This window comes from Galeopterus variegatus, unplaced genomic scaffold, assembly GCF_000696425.1.
Source record: "Galeopterus variegatus unplaced genomic scaffold, G_variegatus-3.0.2 Scaffold5747, whole genome shotgun sequence".
NCBI classification, from domain to species: Eukaryota; Metazoa; Chordata; class Mammalia; order Dermoptera; family Cynocephalidae; genus Galeopterus; species Galeopterus variegatus.
In genome coordinates this window covers 194,702-216,152 of record NW_007731858.1, presented here as the reverse complement: position 1 = coordinate 216,152, position 21,451 = coordinate 194,702, and the positions used below count along the sequence as shown (strand labels likewise).

The 21,451-nt window shown below is 37.6% G+C and overlaps 1 protein-coding gene across 1 annotated transcript in view; it reads left to right on the top strand.

Moving 5' to 3' along the window:
* The first annotated feature begins 9,939 nt into the window (after window positions 1-9,939).
* PTPDC1 (protein tyrosine phosphatase domain containing 1) overlaps window positions 9,940-21,451 on the top strand; it is a 32,310-nt gene continuing 20,798 nt past the window's right edge. Inside the window, exons 1-3 of the mRNA XM_008589905.1 lie at window positions 9,940-10,026; window positions 13,757-13,846; window positions 14,349-14,433. Of these exons, the coding sequence (XP_008588127.1) occupies window positions 10,011-10,026; window positions 13,757-13,846; window positions 14,349-14,433 (191 nt within the window). The 5' untranslated portion in view covers window positions 9,940-10,010. The remainder of the gene's footprint in view (window positions 10,027-13,756; window positions 13,847-14,348; window positions 14,434-21,451) is intronic.

The window sequence follows — 21,451 nt, the reverse complement described above, 5'->3', positions numbered from 1 at the left end:
TTTATTTATTCTTTTATTTATTGTCACTTTCATCTTTTGTATTTCCTACCTTCTGCTTGTGTTGGGTTCATTTTGCTCTTTTTTTTTTTCCAGTTATTTAAGGTGGAAGGTTAGGTTAGTATTTCTTGTAGGGCAGGTCTGCTAACAACAAATTCTCTCAAGTTTTGTTTTTATTTTAATCTGGAGATGTCTTAATTTCTCTTTCATTTTTGAAATGGATATAGAATTAGAATCGTTGGTTGACCATCTGTTTCTTTCAACACTGAAGAAGGGGTCATCTCATTCTCTTCTGACTTCCATCTTTTCTGATGAGACATAATCACTATACTAACTCTCCTGTATTACCCTCTTCATGGTCATATCCTAGGGTACAGCTTCCTCCACTCAGTTTTAGTTGCCCCTTCACTTCCATGTGCTTTCTGTCTTCCAAAAGCTTTCTGAGATAGCTAGTCCATTTATAACAACTTCCTGCCCCTTGCTCTATGGGCTTATTGTTTTTTAATTTTTGTAATGGTCTTTTCTCTAGGATCTAGGGAGTAAGGGGAGTCTAGTGTATGAGCTCACACACTACTTAAACCAGGCCAGCTATGTATCTTGCTATGGAAGGCCTGTTCTAAGCCTGTGAATTCCCAGGAGCCCCACACCTGCCTATGTTTTAAGTCACCCAGGCTTGTCATCCAGGCACTTGAAATATGTTTCACAGAATAGTTTTTTTTCTTAAAGAAATAGTTCGGGAATTGAAGAGGTAGAAAATTTTGTTCCTCTCCTAGTCTATAAATAGAAATAGAAAAGTGAGTAATAAACTCTGCCTTACACAGTATTTTAAGCTTTTCTTGTTGTAAGAGATGCCCTTGCCTGTCCAGTACCAAAGGATGGACATGGAGACATGAGGTACAGCGAAGCGAGACTTTAATAATGGCCTTGCAAGTCTGGGTGTCTGTATGGGACAGGCATGCCCGAAATGGTTACATCAAGCAATTTATTCCCTAGTGCTCAAGTTTCTACCCGCGGTCTCTCATTGGCTGAGTACTACAGGGTGCGCAATCTTCCTGAACAATGCCTAAGATTTATTACCCCCTTACAAGCAATTTATTCCCTAGTGCTCAAGTTTCTACCCGCGGTCTCTCATTGGCTGAGTACTACGGGGTGCGCAATCTTCCTGAACAATGCCTAAGACTTATTACCCCCTTGCAAGGAATTCCTTTTTCTGGGGGCTCAGGACAAGCTCGCAAAAAAGGCCCACTAAAGCCCTGTGAAGGGAGAAATACCAGGGAATGAAGAAAAGGGGCTAGCAACTAATTACCGTCTCAAGGAGAGCCTTATCTGTTCAGCCACCCTCCAGGAAAATGAAGAAAATAAAAGGGGCTACTAACTAATTACCGTTGCCATAAAACATCCTCAGATAAGTCATTTCTGCAAATGAATCACTTATTTTCTTACATTGTTGAACTAGCTGAAATTATTGGGTGAAAAAAATTTTAAGCAATGTCACAAAATAAATATTTAAAGGTGAATATAATTATATGTCCACAATTTTTATATGTTTATTAAAAGGGATATTCAGATAATGAACATGTATTGATTAGGAATCCACATATGGTGTCCAAAATGGTGTGGCATCTGGAGCTTGACCAAAAAGTGCTGAGGTAGGGAGTCTTTATTCTTATTCATATCATCTATATAGCAATGCCCTGATTCACTGATGTGTTTGGTTTAAAACAGAATTTTTGGTAGCAACATTAGTACGCGGTCTCACCCAGAAATATGAGCTTGTTTCTAGATCTGGTTCATGATGTGAGGCTTCTTAATGTATTTCATGATTTTGTGAAGATTGGCTCAAGAACTGTGAAAAGAAGGTTTTTAATGTTTGACAGCTAAACAGAAACCAGAAAACAGAAATTCACAGTAACCTATATAAATATGAACAGCTGCTGTTAGGTAATTGTAAACTGCCTATATAATACAGTGGTTCTCAAAGCACCAGCATTACATGGAATCTAGTTAAACATGCAGATTCTCAGTCCCACCCTAGACCTACTGAGTCTAAAACTCTGGGGGTGGGGTCCAGCAGTCTGATTTTTTAAGAAAGCTCCCCAGGTGATTCTGGTGGGTGTTGAATTATGAATTGTTGACTTCTTGATGAGTTTAGAAGCATCCGTGGTGGTGTCTTTGCTTTGAGGTTGGTTCATATCTGTAGGAATAACTAGCCAGGTATGGCTGCTTGTCAGAAAAGGATAAGGAACATAGAAACCTTGGTTGTAAGAGCCAGTTTCATCTATTGTTAACATTTTACCCCTGCTTTATCATAATATGTTTTCTGAAGAATCTGAGTCAAACAGTATATTTCTTTAAATGATGAAATAGCAGGGTTCCTGCTGTAGTGTTGTTTTTCAGTGATCTATGACTAGTCTCCTGAGAGTCTTGGAACCTTCCCTAAGGTGTATTTAAGGTGTGAGATCACAGAAGCCAGTGAAGTTAATAGTGAACTGCCAGATATAACGTATTTTGAAGGTGGCCCTTAGTTCTTTCCCTGAGGATTAACCTTGTTAGAAATGTTAGAGGCGTCTGAAAAAAGAAAAGGTATTTTTTAAATGTTGCCTCCCTGCCTGCCTGCCTGCCTGCCTGCCTCTGGGGGCAGTTTGAGAAGAAAAGGGATTTTGTATAGTCAGTTTTTTGAGGTTACAGATTCAGAAGTGAGGAAATTTTAGTTTAAAAGAAATCTGGTTTTGTTTTGTTTTACTACATAAGGAATCATAAGGAATGCTTTAATTCTTTAAGACAAAATGCTACCATGGTATTAGGAGGCTGTTTTTATAGCATCTGAGCCACATAGACGTAGATAAATCTTCACTCAGCCCTACATGATGAGGGGATGTGACTAAAATGTGTGATTGGTCTTAGGGAAGGCATCCTAAGGGAGAGAAAATTTGGGCTGAGGTTTGAGATTATTGTCATCATGCATATTTGGCTGAAAAGAAAACAGATTCTCTCCTCGGGGAATTAGAAAGAACAAAATCTTTCAGGTGGAAGATCAACAAGAAGTTAGAGATATAAATGGGATCAGGAAAACTAAGTAAGGTAATACTATTCCTTGCATTTGCATAGTGCTGCCATGTAATTATCTGCTCTTAGCAATAACTGTGAGATAGGTAAGGCATGAATACTATTCCTACTTTTCAGATGAAAGCTGAGATTCAGAGAGATTAAACAATGATGGTGGTGGCAGCTACCCTTTATGGAATATATTTCCTGTATTCTTCCAACAAATATTGAGTACCTGCTATGTGCCAGGGCCTGTTCTAGGCTTTGGAGATACAGCAATTGACAAAGCAGACAAAAAAAATCTATGCCTACATGGAGCTTGCAGTCTAGTAGGGGAAGACAGACAATAAACAGGATAAATAAGTAAAGTATAATGTGTTAGATGTGTTTTCTTCATAAGTCCTCTGGAAAAAATGAAACGGGCGATTTAAATTTTAAATAGGGTGGCATGGGGGATTTTGAATAGAGAGGGGTGATGCTACTGGCTGAAGTTAACAAGATCATTCTGGGTCTGTATTGAGAATAAACTGAATTATGTGTCAAGCACGGCATTAGGCCTGTCTACAGTCTCTCCCATAATCTTTACAATGACCCAACACAGAAGGTAGTGGGACTCGGAGATGTTAATAAATGTGCTAAGATCACAAAGCTGATAAGTGCCAACTACTCTATTGAAAATATGTTTGGATTTTATAATCTTACATTTAGACCAGCTGCACTCCTGTTTCTGTTAGGAGCAAGGGAGATAAAATGTGTAAAGGGATGTGTGTCTGATATTTGTCTTTGAGACAGCAGTGAATGAAGAGTTGGGCAAAGGATCAGTAAATTATCTACACAAAGCAAAACAAATTTGGAAATCTTACTGTGGATAGATCTGAAAAGTTTCTTGCAAGCAAAGGTATTACAAATGGAAATTAATGGTGCAGAATCCAGTGTACCTGATTTAAACTGCACAGGATAACAATGAAATTCCTATTATTTATTATGGGATCTGCTAAATAAAATTTATGGGAGCCCATTAATTTGGACTGAACTATTGCACTAGGCCCCAACAGACCAAACCAAAATGGAGTCACTTGTGCTAAGTGCCATGTAATCAAGCTGAAACTTAAAAAAAGAAAACAATAAATCTTTAAACAGGCTAGTTTAAAATGAAAAACAACAACAACAACAAAAACAAAAACAGTCAGGGTATTCACAGCAACCAAAAGGGGTCTAGTCAACCTAAGCCGGCATAATAGGGATGTCCTTTCTGGTTTAACACTACAAGGAAAGTAACCGGATCACAACCCATCTGCTGCTTGTGTTGTGCTGTTTCCTTTTCCTGCTAAAGCTGCTTTCGGAAAGCTGATCTGCCACATCTGGCAGAGCTCTTTTCTGTTTTGTAGGCTTGGTGCTACTGGTTCATGAATCACTAAAAAAGCCAGTTTGATCTTTAAAACTCATTTTGTTGAAATTTTGTTCTTTGACATGTCTTCATTTTGAGAAGCTGTGTAGTGGAATGGTTAAGAGCACAAACTGTAGAGCTAATTGTGAATTCAAATCCCAGTAATAGTTGTGTGACTTCAGGCAAATTATTTGACTTCTGTTTGTCTTAGTTTCCCCATCTGTAAAATGGGAATAATAGACAACTAAACATATGTTAACCATATGATCCAGCAGTCATGCTGGTGTTTACCCAAATGAGCTGAAAACTTAAGTCCACACAAAAATCTGCACACAAATGTTTATAGCAACTTTGTTTATAATTGCCTAAACTTGGAAGCAAGCAAGGTGTACTTCAGTAGATGAATGCATAAATAAACTGTGGTATTGTGAGAAATGCTCTCACCCGTCCGATGCCAAAGAATGGACACAGAAACATGAGGTACAATGAAGCAAGACTTTAATAATGGCCTTGCAAGTCTGGGTGTCTGTGAATGAGACAGGCACACGGAAAAGGGCTGTAGCAAGCAGTTTATTCCCTAGTAGGCAAGTCCCTATCCCCACTTCCTCATTGGCTGAGTACTATGGGATACACAATCTTCCCGAATGATGCCTAAAATTTATTACCCCACTGCAAGGAATTCCTTTGTCTGGGGGCTCAGGACAAGCCTGCAAAAAAGGTCCACTTAAGCCCTGTGAAAGGAGAAGCACCAGGGAATAAAGAAAATAGTGGGGGCTAGTAACTAATTACCATCTCAAGGAGAGCTCTATCTGTTTGAAGCAAACAATAGAGGCTAGTAACTAATTATCATCTCAAGGAGAGCTCTGTCTGTTCAGAGACCCTCCAGGAATGGGCTGGACCAGTCAGACAACTTTTAGGCTAGGCCTGAATCAATTAAAACACCCTCAGATAAGTCATTTCTGAAAATGAGTCACTTAGATTATTTTCTTACAGGTATAGGCAGACGATGAAATATTATTCAATACGAAAAAGAAATGAGCTATCAAGCCATGAGAGTACATGGAGGAACCTTACATACACAATTACTAAGTGAAAGAAGCCAATCTGAAGAGGCTCCATACTGTATGATTCCAACTCTATGACACTCTGGAAAAGACAAAACTATGAAGGCAATAAAAAGATCAGTGGTTCACAGCATTCAGGGAGAGGGAGGGATGAATAAGTGGGCCCAAGTGATTTTTAGGGCAGTGAAACTATTTTGTTTGACACTATAATGGTGGATACACGTCATTATAAGTTTGTCTAAACCAATAGAATGTACACCACCAAGAGTGAGCCCTAAAGTAAACTATGGACTTTGGGTGATAATGATGTGTCAGTGGAGGTTCATAAGTTGTAGTCACAAATGTGCCACTCTGGGAGGAATGTTGACAGTGTGGGAGGCTGTGTGTCGGAGTGGAGAGGGCTGGGGTATATGGGAACTGTCTAACCTTTTGCTCAATTTTGTCGTGAACCTAAAACTGCTCTAAAAAATAAAGTTTACTTAAAAAAAACAAATGGGATATAAACATGCCTGGCCCATTAAAAAAAAAAAAAAACACGAAAAAACAAATGGGAATAATAGTGGCACTCACCTAATAGCGTGAGGTAGGATTAGGTGAGTTAAGATATATAAAGCACTCGGAACAGTACCTGGCATGGAGTAAGCTTATGTGATTTAGTTATTTTGTCGTTAATGAGCATAAAAATATGTATATGTATTTCATAGGCTTACTCATGTACTTGGGCTTCTGTCCCTATTTTTCCTCATGCAAGGTTAAGTTCTTTAAACCTCAAATTATTCCCCTGTAATTGCTATCTAGAATTTAACTAGACTGACAGTATTTCTTTGAATGTATGCAGAGGGCCTCTTCCATCAGAATGACCTGAACTGTCAATTGATAATGCAGGTTGTTACGCTCCTCCAGATTTACTAATTCAGTAGGTTTGAGGGTGGAGCCAAGGAATTTGCATTTCCTTAAAGTAGTCCTGGTACGTTGCACAGTTGGAGTGCTAGTGCTGTGAGAGTCTGGGAAGGATTATACCACTTCTGACCTCCCAGCCACTGCTTAATGCAGTTTCCCACAAATTCTCTCCAAAAATACACATGTAGATTTTGGCCGAACACCATGTGTCTGGAAAATAGAAGGGAAGTACTGATCTAAGGATTCTTCAGTTCATCTCAGAACCCAGTCTCTTGTGTAAAATGACATTTTTTATGAAGTAGAACATTGTTTATGTGGAACTCGTACTTCATGACTACTCTTCTTAACAGTGTGAGTAATAGCCTATCACTGCACTTAAGTTTTAAGTATTAGATACTAATTACTGAATGTGCGACTAATTCTAAATAGTTGAGTCATTTTGGGGGCTTTTAGGAATAAAAGCAAACGATAGGATAGAGTGAGCAAAATATCTGCCATTGGCAACAGAAAATGAAATTAAATAGTATGTCATTGTGCAGTGAAATGACAGGATTACTATTCAAACCCTTCTTCTCCTGATTCTACAACCAGCCATCTGAAATAAATTCAGTTGTGAATGGAGGTAATGTTTTCATGTCTTGTTGAGAAGCTCAACCATTAGTAACTACTAGCAGGAGTGTTGGACGGGTAATGAATAGAATCCTTTGCAAATTCTTATAAAAATAAGAGGAAGGGCCGGCCCGGTGGCGCACTGGAGAGTGCGCCACTTGGGAGCGCGGCAGTGCTCCTGCTAAGGGTTCGGATCCCATGTGGAGACCGGTTCCTGCTCACTGGCTGAGCGCGGTGCGGGCGCAACACCGAGGGTTGCGATCCCGTTGCCAGTCCCCGGTACGGGCGTGACACCGAGGGTTGCGATCCCGTTACCGGTCAGTAAAAAAGACAAAAAGGAAAAAAAATAATAATAAAAATAAAAATAAGAGGAAAATGAAGTGAATACAAACTCAGAAGGTAAAGAAAGAAATAGATATTGGTTTGCAAATTAAAATAACAAGCATTTATTGAATATCTATATGCCAAGCATTGTGCTAAGAAACACAAACACACAATCTCTCTTCATCCTCACAACAACCTAGGAAAGTAGATGTAATTCTTATTTTATAGAAGAAGAAATTGAAGCTCAAAACAGTTCATATAGCTGACAATGAACAGAGTCAAGATATAAACAGAACTTCTGACTCTAAAATATAGTTTAACATACATGAATTGTAATTTTTGAGCAGCAATTATATACAATTGGACTATAAATTATGCAAAAGCAATGCACATCGGGCACTGTTTCAGAGTTCCCCTGGGCTTGAGTCATTTGAAGATGGTGAGAGGGAATTTCCACTTCCAACTGAGATGAAATAAGAGAGGCCAGATTTACCCTCCTGCCTCAAACAACTAGATAATGGGACAACACCTATAAAAAATGGTTTTTGCATGTTGGAAAACAGGCAGCTCAGGACCTCTGTCTCTGAGAGGAGAGAAACAGCATGGTGAGCTTATGACTGCACCAGCCATCTCTCTGGGTGCAGTTTCCAGGCTTCAGTGCAGGGAGTAGGACCCAGACAGACCACTCCCAGAGATGTACAGGGAGCCGAGCAGTGTAACCAAGGCAGCTAGAATTTGCAGAGTAAGGTCCTGGAGTGAAAGGAGCATCACAGAGCTACAAAGACGTGTGATGGGCTCAAGCCTTTGCTGGCCTAAGGTGTTTGGTTGAGTACTGATCTATAGAAACTTCCTGAGGCCAGGAAAAGATATGGGAAAGGAGTAAACAGAACAGTTCCCTGGGCTCTCAGAGGGTTGGCAATAGTTCCCACCAGCCAGAGTAAGGAGGCCACGTAATACCCAGAGCAGCAGGTAGAATCTTTGGAAAGATGTTTCCTTAGCAATGGGATTAACTATTACATTTTAGCAATATTATTGTCAATCTACAACAAAGAATCAACACTTATCACCCCAAAATAGGAGACATTAAATTGAGATTTACATCTTGAATTGGAGAGGGACTTTCTTATTGTGGCACTAGAGCCAGAAAAGTTAAAGGAAAAATCTTATAGGTTGGACTGCATGAAAAAGTAAGACTGCTGGGCAAAACACACCATTTCTATAATTAAAATATGATAAACATTGAAAAAATTGTGACATATATAATGATGAAGAATTGACATATGTAATGTTAACTATGATATGAGAATTGATATATATGATGAAGAAAGTGGCAAATGTCCCAATAGGAAAAAGGGCAGAGCTCTGAAGCAGGCAGTCTATTAATAAGAAATTCATAAGAAAAAAACCTCTGAAAAACTACATTACCTCACTAAGTAAAGAAATGCAAAGTGAAACAATAATGAAATAATTCTGTTAAGAAGACAAAATGCCTAGCATTAATGAAGATGAGAGGAAAAAATGCACCTTTTAATAACTTGTGTGAGTTGGTCTAATCTTTCTGTGAGGTACAGTGGATTGGTGTTAAGAGCACCGGCTTTGCAGGCTAGATCATAGGGTCTCAGACAAGGTTTCCCACCTACGAAAGTGGAGATGATAATAGTGCATACCTCACGGAGTGTTTCTATGAAAATGACATGGATTTTGTAAAGCTCTTAATGTAAATCATGAGACATGTGCCTGATCAAGTGTGCTTGCTGAAGGGAACATTAATCTGTATATTGAAAGGGCCCACAGGAACTGATCAAGGTGAGTGAGAAAGGTCTGCTCCCAATACACACCACTGAGCAATTTCAGAACATCAAAGAAAAAGTTCCTACGCTTACCTGTCACAAGTCTCTGATTGGCATCAGACTTACCAGCAATGTTGTTTGCTAGAACACTGTAGAACAATACTTTCAAAATTCTGGTACGGCATGGCTTTCAACCTAGAATTCTTTAAGTAGCCAGATTATCAGCTGAGTATGTGGATAAAATAAAGATATTTTCAGAATGAAAAGATTGGAGAGTTAATTAGAAAGTTAGTTTTCCATTCACCCTTTATGAAAATACTTGAGGATAAGTCAGCAAAGCCAAAGCAGAATCCAAGGAGCCATGACCTCAACTGGGGTGCAATTAAAAGAAGCCTGAGGCTGAAAGCTGAGTACCAGGCATAGGAAGCTTTGGTCCTCATTAGAATGGGAATCCAAAGAGCTCAGAAAAAAATATCTTCAAAAAGCAAGTAGTTAAGAAGTTAAAAGATTGTAGGGATGTGGTGTATATTTAGGTTACTTTTGTCAGTAAGAAAAAGGCAATTAAAAACCAGGAGGAAGTCTGTATAAGAAATGCTTTGTCCAAATTTACAGAGAAACAAAGTATGATTTTGTTTTAAGCAACCAATGGAATGCAAGAAAAGATAATCTTTTTGACAATGATGCTTGGAATGTTTCACATTGATCAGCATAGGTTTGGTGTTTGTGTATTATGTATAATACACATACACAATAATTGTATTTTGTCTTACATTTTAGAATAAGCCTATGGAAAAGTCATGAGAAAATTGAAGATTAACTGAAACAAAAGTTAAAAATCTTAGTATAAAAGAAATGGCATAGTTGGCAGAACTTGAACGTAGAGGGGAAGAGAGAATGGACAGTAGTACAGGTAAATTAATTTACTTATTTTACATAGAGGGAATCAAGATACTGTTTAAAGTTGATAGAATAAGAGATGGTTAAAGGATATTGTTTAAAATTACAAAGATAATCAGAAGACTTTAAAATATTGTGATGTATTAAGTGGGGGAAAGTTTGGCATGGTGGGCGAGGTAGGGTAAATGAGCCACTCTGCTCATCTTTTATACCAGGAATTCAAAAGTATGGTTTAAAGATGATAATGTAAGAACCAGAGTGATTATCCTCCAGAATGTTTAAAGTATTTACCTCTGGGGAATAAAACTTGGCTTGAGGGATAGGAGGTTGGAGACTTCCTTTTCATTCTGTACTATGTATTCACTTTAAACTTTTCTATATGTTTAATTATGCTTTGGGAATATCTTTTTTTAAACTTCGAAATATAGTATAAATCATTTTTAGCCAGCTTTTTCCTTGTCTGTTGATGTATCCTGATTTGTCTTGAGACTGCTGAAAATACCAATGTGATGAAAGGCCCCATATACTATCCGGACAAGGGCTGACTGTTTCTGTTCTTATTTTTGATGATTATACCACATCTGAGGAATAGATTTCAGCTTTGGGCACTAAAATAATTTCTATAGAGTGTAAATAGAAGAGGGCATCCAGGCTGGCGAGGAGGTCTAGAACCATTACATACGAAGAACGGTGAAGAGAACTTCTGATTTGTCATCTGGGAAGATATAAACTGAGAGTGAGGGGAACGTGATCACCATGTTAGATACACAGAAGAAAGGACGCGTTGTTCTGTATGGGCAGAAATAGGACCAGTGGGTAGAAATTACAGGGCGGCAGCATTATAAAGAGTGTTCTAGCTACCAGGGCTGTAGGGCGATGTCACTGTTACTGTCCAAAGATATTGTAGAGACGATGCTCATAGTCAGAATTCTAGTAGAGGACTTCTGAGGTCCCTTACAACTTTGAGTTTCTGAGGGGCTAGTTAGAAAGAAAACTTTAAGATAGTCCATAATCATACTTGTACTCTTTGTGACTGGAAAGGTATAATTAATTTAACAAACACTTTTTTAATAGCCATGTTTTGCATGGGCTTTAGGATACAGAGATAAATGAGATGTGAATAGACTCAAGAACTCAGTCTGGTATGGTCCCTTTAAGTTCCACAGATGTGTCATGAGTGTGTCCCAGATAGGCTGTCCCCTTCGCTAGAGACATAAAGATAGACCAATCATGTCTCCTTCTCTCATGACCCCATGGTCTACAGGGGAGACAGTTAAGTAGAAGTGTTTCATTACATTACAGCTGAAGAGCAAAGTTGAGGTCAGGGAGAGTTTCACAAAGTGATGACTGGTTCTGGCTTGTCACTAACATGCTCTGTCACTCAGCATGCTGGATCATGCTGGAGAAGTCAGAGACCTACTGTAGAACATGGTACATAAGTTCTCATGTACAAAGGAACCAGGGCTAGAATCTCAGCTGCTCCAAAATTCCATGATTCTAATATGGTGATAATTGTTTTTCTTGTCAAAATATATTTTAAGAAAAATAGTCCAGATTTGTGAAAAGTAATGTGGTGAAAATATTTCCTGTGAGTCTGATCTTAATGGATATCCTTTCTAATTAACTTTTTGCTAATGAGTTCCCTGGAACAACTTGTTCCATTAGTCCTTTTACTTCATGTCTTTATATAACATTCACTTGAAATGTTATGCATGTTATAAAAGTTTGCATTAATTAGTATTATACCTGATTTGTAACATTAATATTGTAAGAAGCATTCATTTTTATTTAATTTAAATTACCCCTATGATTTTAATTTCTATATTTCTTTTGAAGGGACACAGCTTCATCAAATAGGACTTTAGATTTTAAATTTTGTACCTTCTGAGCATATAAAAATTGATCTTAGAAGCAAAATTTTAATGAACTTGAAATTCTCCAGGAATCACTGAGGTGATTTCCCCCCACCCACCAACAGAAATAAACAAATGCTCCAAGGAAAACTGTTAGTTAGGGCTGAATTTAATTACTACTATTAATTTATTGGTGCAGGAAATTTCAACAGATTTTTAGAGCCTTTTAAAAAATTCATAGCCATTTAATAAGCTAATAAAATTACAGTGTTTGACTACCCAATCATTGATACTCAAACAATAAATATAAATTTGCAAAGAAAAGTATTAAAATTATTTAGAAAAAAAACATTAAAATTGTGTATGACTTTCAGGGTCAGCCCATGGCTCACTCCAGAGAGTGTGGTGCTGAGAACACCAAGGCCCCGGGTTCGGATCCTATATAGGGATGGCCATTGGCTCACTGGTTGAGCGTGGTGCTGACAACACCAAGCCAAGGGTTAAGATTCCCTTACCGGTCATCTTTAAAAAAAAAAAGAATTGTGTGTGACTTTCTCTTGTATTATGGTCAACTCCATAAACTTTTCTGGGTTATATACTTGCATTTTAGGAAAATAATTCTTTAGTTTATAAAATCCCACAGTTGATTTTTCTTTTTCTCATCAGTGTTTAAGTTGAAGTACAGTTAGTCTGTGCCATAAACTTTTCTGGGTTATATACTTGCATTTTAGGAAAATAATTCTTTAGTTTATAAAATTCCACAGTTGATTTTTCTTTTTCTCATCAGTGTTTAAGTTGAAGTACAGTTAGTCTGTGACTAAGTTGAATTATGCATTTGTTTTCCTGAAACCTCAAAAATGTTGAGATCATCTTTATTAGAACTTCTTTCATTTGCAGCTGTGTAGTATGTGAAAAAAACTAAACTAAAAGCCGAAAGATGGGATTAACTGCCACCTCTGCCTTTTAATGTACATGTTAACCTTACTGAAATAATTTTTACATTTTTAAAATAGGGAGTAATACTTACTTCACAGTGTTCTTGTTAGAAAGAAGTAATTTAATATTTGTGTCTGGCACATAATAAGAGCTTAAGACAGGTGATAATTTTTGGTTTTCTGACATATAGAAAGATTTACTTACTTTCTTCAGTGGATATCGTACCATTTGAACTACACAGCAATCACTTAGCCATATAATCTAGCATGAGCTAGTAGAAGACTGTCAGCTACAAATTAATGTCCTATAAATGCAGTAAACTGTCACTTGGTACAATTTTATGTTTCAATAGAATAAGGGTTATGCTCAATTGCCTAGTATACCTTCGTGTCCACAATAAATATTGCTCCTTGAGCCCAGTTCAAATGCTTATTTCTCCTTGAAGGCTTACACCAACCCTCAAGTTGGATAGCCCTCCTGCTTGTCCAAGCCTGTCTTATGACAATTAGCATTTATTAGCATTATTTGTGTCCTATCTTATCTTCCCCATAGACTATAAATTCATAAGGGAGAATGTCTTATTTTTCTATGCAGTGTACTTACTGTGTAGCTCATGTGAGCCATGTATTGAATTTTAGGTTTTCTAGTAGCAAAAAAAATAAAAAGAATTGGGAAATTAATTTTAATAATATATTTTATTTAACCCAATATATCAAAAATATCATTTCAGTGTATAATCACTGTAAAAAATCATTAATGAGATATTTTGCTTTTTTTTTTACTAAGTCCTCAAAATCTTATGTTTTAGACTTAACAGCAGCACATTTCAAGTATCAGTAGCCACTTAGCTAATGACTGCCATATTGGACAGCAGAGGTCTAGCATATAATGGGTAACTAGTAAATGCAAATTTTCAAAGCATAGATTAAAAAAAAAATTTTTTTTCCCCAACAGACTCTACCATGGCTGCAGGAGTCTTGCCTCAAAATGAACCACCATATTCCAGTTTGGTGAATAACAGTGGGTATGCTGCAAATATGAAAGGTAGTATCTGTTTAATATACTTTTTGTCTCTGTGCAAACTGGTGTTTAATAAAAATAACCATGTGAATGGACATGAAAGAAAAGGCTCTGTTCTTCATACTGGAATCCCAAGCTGCAGGTATAACTTACCTTTTTATTCTTACTTCCTTACTGTTTTGGCCTGATGGAATTCGTTTTCAGAATCCTCAATAATGACTCTTGCCTTTTAAGAAGGAATGTTGCAAACAATGTCTCCATTATAATCTTAGACTGAGATCGTGTGTTTGTTCCTATTGTCAAACGCTTATTTGTGAATCAGCCTTTCATTTCTTTCTCCTTTCATTACTGACAAGTATCACTTATAAAGCACATTTAAAAGCACTTTGGTCCTATTACCAGTGTTTTTTCTCTTCTCTCTCACCTTCCCACACTGCTGTGATTGTTATATGGCACCCCAGGCAAGGAAGAGTGCTGTGACTTGGATTCTTACTGCAACAGTTCCCCCTCACTCTTTCTGCCACAGGTTCTGAGCTGCAAGCCGTGCTGATTTTGCTTTTGCGTTGCTGGTCTTGCTGCTATCACCAGCAGTTAGCCGAGGAAGACCTTGGGTAATTTTTCTTGGCAGTATCCCTTGCAGCCCACTCTGGGTTTTGCCTAAGTTCACTTTAGTCCTACTTTATATGGAACTTTGAAGGATTTCTTCCCTAAGTGGCTAAGGTGATAGAAGGAAGAGTAAAGGAGGAAGGATTTAACTAAAGGTATTGGAGGTTCAATGATTGCTGGGAACAATCGGTTCTCAAACGATTGCGTTCTTGTAGGAATCTGACCACTCCACCAGGGGGAGCTCTCTCTCATCAAGAAACCTGGTGTTTCCCGCTTCTGCTCGTCTGAATTACAGATCCTTGTGGATCCTCCTTCATTCGCCTTTGTTGTGTCTGACTCTAGAGGCACTAACGCTAATACTACTTGTAACCAGCATTTGTAGACAATTCTATGTGCCAGACTTACTATACGTTAGTTTCCCTGGTTTTAGAAAGAAGTGCTATCTGAAACAAATGCAATGATGGTGTCTACTTGCTGCTTCTCTTGTAGAATAATGTATTCTTACCCTAAGTAACTCTCCGGCCAGCAAGTCCAAGAGTCAGAGGAATCTTTGTCCTTATTCTTTCTTCTGTTGGAATGTTACCTCTTAGTTGGCATTTCTCAATGGCTTTTGGGGTGGGGCAGCTCTTCATTGTACAGGAGAGCCCTGAGGGTTGAAGACATTTAGCATCCCTGCCACCACCCACTAAATCCAGTAGTGTCCCCAGCTTTTGGTGACAACCCAAAAAACTCTGTACCTTTCCAAGTGCCCCCACAAAGGTTGTACCATCTCTATTGTGATCTACAGGTAAGCTGATTTTTACCTATCCAAAGACATTTTTTTATTAAAATTTTCCTAATTTTATAAATGTAGCTAATTTTTAATTAGGAAAATATCTAGAAAAATTAAGTTTACTTTATATGTAACTTCCTTAATGTGTATCTCATCAATAAAGGAGGTCAGTCATACTTTATTAGGTTGTGGGATTGGAAGTATTTTTAAAATGTTGTCTAATGAATCATGGGACAACTTAATTGGAGGAGTACATAAATAAAGTATTTATTATTTGTAAAGGAAAATAGAAAACTCATCAAAAACTAGCTTTGGGATGAGGTAGACCTAGATTTAAGTCTTGGTTCTATTACTTTAAAAAAATAACTTTAATTATGGAAAATGTAAAATCTTCACAAAAGTATGCAGAATAAAATAAAGATCCCCATGTGTGTATCATCCCCCATATAAGTACCATCCCTCAAATAGGTACCATCACCCAGCTTTAATAATTCCAGTCACTTCCTCCACTCGCTTCCCCTGTATCCTTATTACTCTGAAGCAAACGCAAAGCACCACATTATTTTATTCATTAAATAGTCATATCATCATCACCGTAACTAAAATAACTGACAGTTGTTGATTAATATAATCAAATATCTAAACTGTTCACATTTTTGACTCATAGAAATAGCTCATATATTTATATATTTAACATTTATGTATACATGAGAGTACTTCAGAAAGTTTGCGGAAAAATAGAATTAAAAGTTAATATGAATCTTTCCATTAACTTTTTGAAGTACCCTCATACATATTTGTTTGAATTGGGATCCAGAAAAGGTCAATACATTGCAATTGGCTGTTTCCAGTTTAGGGCTATTGTGAGTAAAGCCTCTCTGAACATTCGAGTACAGGTTTTGTGTGTGGATGAGGTTTCATTACTCAGGGATAAATGCACAACAGTATCAGTATCCCATCACCCACTGACTCTTTCCTCCTTGTGAACACCAGGTAGAGTTGGGGCTCAGCTCCCTATTGGACCCTGTCATGACACCAGGGGAGTGGGGAAGGGGGTGTTGACTGCCCTGCTTCATACCACCTCCTTCTGCTTTACCGATGGCAAGTGGAGTAGAGGCTCAGCTTCTCTCTGGGCTCCACTGACCCTGGGGGCAATGTGGGTGGAGACAGGACTGCCACTAGCCCTGCCTCACACTGCATTGTTCAGTCTTGTTGCTGCCAATTGGAGGTAGAGGTTTGTCTCCCCACTGGGCTCACTAAGACCAAAGTTTGGGGGAAAATAGAGTGCTTACTCACCCCAACTTGTATTGCCTTGTTTGGTCTCTTGTGCTGGATGGGGATGAAGGTTCAGTTCACCAGTGGGTCCTTCCCTGATGGAAGGAATGGTGAGCCATGTTTCAAACCACCTGTTAAGACTTGTTGCTGGCAGAGGCTTAGCTCACAGGTAGACCTTGATGACACTACCCTGGCAGGGGAAATGAAGCACTGCTGAATTCTGCCTCATGGGGAATGGGAAGTCTGTCTGCTCAGCCCACCAACACAATTTAATGGATATATGACATTTTTTAATGCATTTATCAGTTGGACAATTGGGTTGTTTTCACTTTTAGGCTATAGTAAGTAATACTACTTTGAACACTTGTGCATAAGTTTTGGGTGGACATATGTTTTCATTTTTCGTGGCTATATACCTAGGAGTAGAAGGCTGGGTCATATGGTAACTCTTTGTTTAATCACTTGAGGAACTGCCAGACTGTTTTCCAAAGTGGTTGCTCCATTTTACATTCTCACCAGCAGTGTTTGAGGGCTCCCATTTCTTTACATCCTCCTCAACATTTCTTATTATCTGATTTTTTGATTATAGCCAGGTGTGAAATGGTATCACTGTAGTTCTAGTATGCATTTCTCTAACGATTAGGGATGTTGAACATCTTTTCACGTGTTTATTGACCATTTTGATATCTTTTATGGAGAAATACCCATTCAAATCACTTGCCCATTTTTTTATAATTGAGAAATAAGTTATATACCACAAAATTCACCCCTTTAAAGTAGTTAGTGGTTTTTACTGTATATACATGACTATACAATCATCACCACTGTGTAAATACCAAACATTTTCATCAGACCAAAAAGAAATCCTATTCCAACTAGCAGTCAATTCTCATTCCATCCTCTCCTTAGTCCCTAGCAATCACTGATCTACTTTCTGTCCCTATGGACTTGCCTATTCAGGACATTTAATATGAACAGAATAACACAAGGTGTGGTCTTTTGTGCCTGCCTTCTTTCACTTAACATAATATTATAATATTTTCAAGGTTCATCTATGTTGTAGCATGTATCAGTACTTCATCCATTTTATTGTTCAATAATATTCCATTATATGGATATACCACATTTTGTTTATCCATTTGGGTTGATAGACACTTAGGTTATTTCTGCTTTTGGCTACTATGAATAATACTGTTATGAACATTTGTGCACAAGTATTTTTTCATTGCTTTTAGGTATATACCTTGAAGTGGAATTGCTGGGTCAAAAGGTGGTAACTTTATTCAACATTTTGAGGAACTGCCAAACTCTGATTTTGATTTGCATTTTCCTAATGACTAATGATGTTAAGCATCTTTTCATGTGCTTATGACCACTTGTATGTCTTCTTGGAAGAAATATCTATTCAGATCCTTTGCCCATTTTTAAATTGAGTTATTTGTCTTTTTATTGTTGAGCTGTAAGAGTTGTTTTTATACTTTGAATACTAGTTTATTATATTAACTTTCCTTATTGCTCTTTCTAGTTTTCTTCATTTGTTCTTATGAATTTGAGTTATCTTGGGTCACCTCCTTACTTCAATACAATTGTACTCTCACCTACCTTATTTGTACTTATTGTCATATAGATTACATTTCTATATGTTATGGGCCCAACAGTGCAATTACATAATAGCGTTTTGTACAATCCTTTTTAAATAATTCAAAAGAAGAAGAAGAAATACACATTTATACTGCCCTATAATTAGTCTTTTATATTATACTTATAATATCTTTATATGTCTTTTGTAATTTACCAGTGTCATTTCTTTCATGTGGGCTCACATTACCATCTTGGGTAACTTGCTTTCAACCTGAAGAACTGCCTTTAGTATTTCTTTTGAGATGGGTCTACTAGCAATACATTCTCTGTTTTTTGTTTATCTGGTAATACCTTTATTTCCTCTTCAATTTTGAAAGATAATCGTGCTGGATATAAGATTCTTGGTTGACAGTGTTTTGTTTTCCACACTTTCAATATGTCACCACCCCCTCTGCTTTTTGGTCTCCATTGTTTCTGATAAAAAAAATCAGCTATTAATCTTTGAGGTTCCCTTGTACACGACGAGCCATTTTCCTCTTTGTCTTTGAGCATTTTTACTATGATGTTTCTTTACAGGGATCTCTTTGTGTTTATCCTTCTTGGAGTTTGTTAAACTTCTTGGATGTATAGGTTAATTTTTTTTTAAAATCACATTTGGGAAGTTTTAAGCCATATTTCTTCTACTCCTTTCTGTACTCTCCTTTTTATGTGTATGTTGGTACACTTGTGGTGTCCCATATTTCTCTATGGCTTTGTTCATTTTTATTCATTCTTTATTCTCTCTGTTGTTCAGAGTACATAATCTCTATCAATCTGTCTTCAGTTTCTTTAATTCTTCCTTCTGCCACTTCAAATCTGCTGTTGAACCCCTCTAGTGAATTTGTTATTGTTTTTGTACTTTTCAACTTCTTAATTTCCATTTGCTTCTTTTTTTATAATTTCCATCTCTTTATTGATATTCTCTATCTGTTGAGATTTTGTCACTAACCTTCCTTTACTTCTTTAAGCATGGTTTCCTTTAGTGCTTTGAACATATTTATAATGGTTGTGTTGAAGTCTTTGGTATATCAGATGTCTGGGTTCTGTCACAGGTAGTTTCTGTTGACTGCTTTTCTTCCTGTGTATGGGGTCACACTTTCTTGTTTCTTTCCCTGTCCCATAATTTTTTGTTGAAAACTGGACATTTTAGGTAATATATTTTAGCACCTCTAGATGCTGATTCTCCTGATTCCCCTCTCACCTCTCCAGGCTTGTTTTTATTGTTGTTTGCTTTCTATTTGTTTAAAGACTTGACTGGACCATCTTAGTGGAGTCTGTTTCCTCCATAGTTTGAGGCCTTTGATGTGACTCCTCAGAGGGCATGGCCTTGGCCAAGCAAACACAGTCGCTGAAATGACAGTGATATTAGCAGGGCTCTCTTTCTCTCTGCCTTTCACCTATCTCTCTGTTAAGTTGTCTCCCTCAATTGTTAATGCACCAGCTGTTAGGTTTCACTAATGCCTGCTGATCATGACGTTGTTTTTGACAAAGCTCTGGAGCATCTGTTGCTCCACAGTCTGATCCAATTAAGTTTTGGCAGTGGTAGTCTCTGAGATCAGTGTTTGAGGTTTCTTCTCAGTCCTCGAGAGTGCTTCTTTCTTTGCTTCTCTCTAGTAAGCTACCAAATCAACAATCTAGTTTAGCTTGTTGCTCTCATGAAGCTACCAAGCTCCTCTTAATTGCTTGACACCAAAGCCTCCATTGTTTTTGAGAGCATCCTTAGGCTTGAACGTCCCCCCACTATGTTTCAGATAAAGACAGTTTCTTTGGGGAGAGCTTCAGAGTTTGTTTTTAAGGCCTGTTTTTCCCTCTGGGCAAAATCTCCTAGCCGTGGCTCTGGAACTTGGAGCAGGGACAGCAGCCCATCTCTCTGAGTGATACCTGTGCTTTGCAAGCTGAGCAAGGGCAGTAGCTTCTGATCTTCTTAGCTTGCCTGAGTGTGGAACCTCTGACCTACAAATGAGGTGGAATGAGGGCACTTGGGGCCCTAGTATTCTTGGCTTGCAACACTGTAAACTACAAAGCATTACTGAAAGAAATTAAAGATCTAAATACAATAAATGTAAGGACATCCCATATTCATGGATTAGAAGACTTAATATTGTTGGGTGATTTTTTTTTTTGGAGGCTGGCCAGTATGGGGATCCAAACCCATGACCTTGGTTAATATTGTTAAGGTGTCAGTACAATTCAGCATGATCTACAGATTCAGTTGTAATCCTTATTAAAATCCCATTGATGGCTTTTGCAGAAATAAAAAAGAATCCATCCCCAAATTCATAAGGAATCTCAGAGGACTCCCAAATAGCTAAAATAACTTGAAAAAGAAGAACAAAGTTGGAGGACTCACTTCCTGATTTCAAAATTTGCTACAAAGCCACAGTAATCAAAACAGTATGGCACCGGTATAAAAACAGACATACAGACGAGTGAAATAAAATAGAGCACCCAGAAATAAGCCCTCACATATATATATATATATATAGTCAAGTGATTTTTGACAAGGCTGCCAAGACCACTTAATGGGTAAAGCACTGCCATTTAAACAAACAATGCTGGGAAAGCTGGATATCCACATGCAAAAGAATGATGTTGGACCCTTACTTAACACCATATACAAAAATGGATTTAAAATAGATCGAGGACCTAAATGTAAGAGCTAAAACTATAAAACCCTTAGAAGAAAACAGAAGGAAAAAGCTTCACAACATTAGATTTGTCAATGATTTCTTGAATATGATGCCAAAGACACAAAGATATGTAAGATGTGAGGCTATTAGGTAAGCAATGCATTAGACCACAAATTCTTTTACGAAGCTATGAGATCCACATTATTTATCACTATGTCCTTAAGAACTCAACACAGTGTTTGTCCTAATGCAGATGCTCAATAAATACTAGTCGAATAAGGATAAAAATATTGATTGAAAGAAGCTTTTTCTTCTCTTTCCTTTTTTCCCCTTTGCTTATTGGAACAAAGAGAAATTAAAATCTGATTTCAGTAGACTGTTATAAAAAGCGATAGTGACGGGAACTACTTATGGTGCTGAAGTACTAACAACTAGCAGCTATGAGAAAAAAGTTTTTGATGACCACTAATTTTATTTATTTTTATTTTATTTATTTTTATTTTGTCAATATACAATGTAGTTAGTTATTGTGTCCCATCACCAAAACCTCCCTCCATCCTCCCTCTCCCCCCTCCCTCCCAGATGTGTCCCCTCCATTTTCTCGTTGTAAGAGCTTCAAAAAAAAAAGGTTGAGGTTGTTAAATCTTACTCTCCCCCGTCCCCGGTTTTTTTTGTTGTTGTTGTTGTTGATGTTGCTGTTTGTTTGTTTTTGTGTGAGTGTGTGTG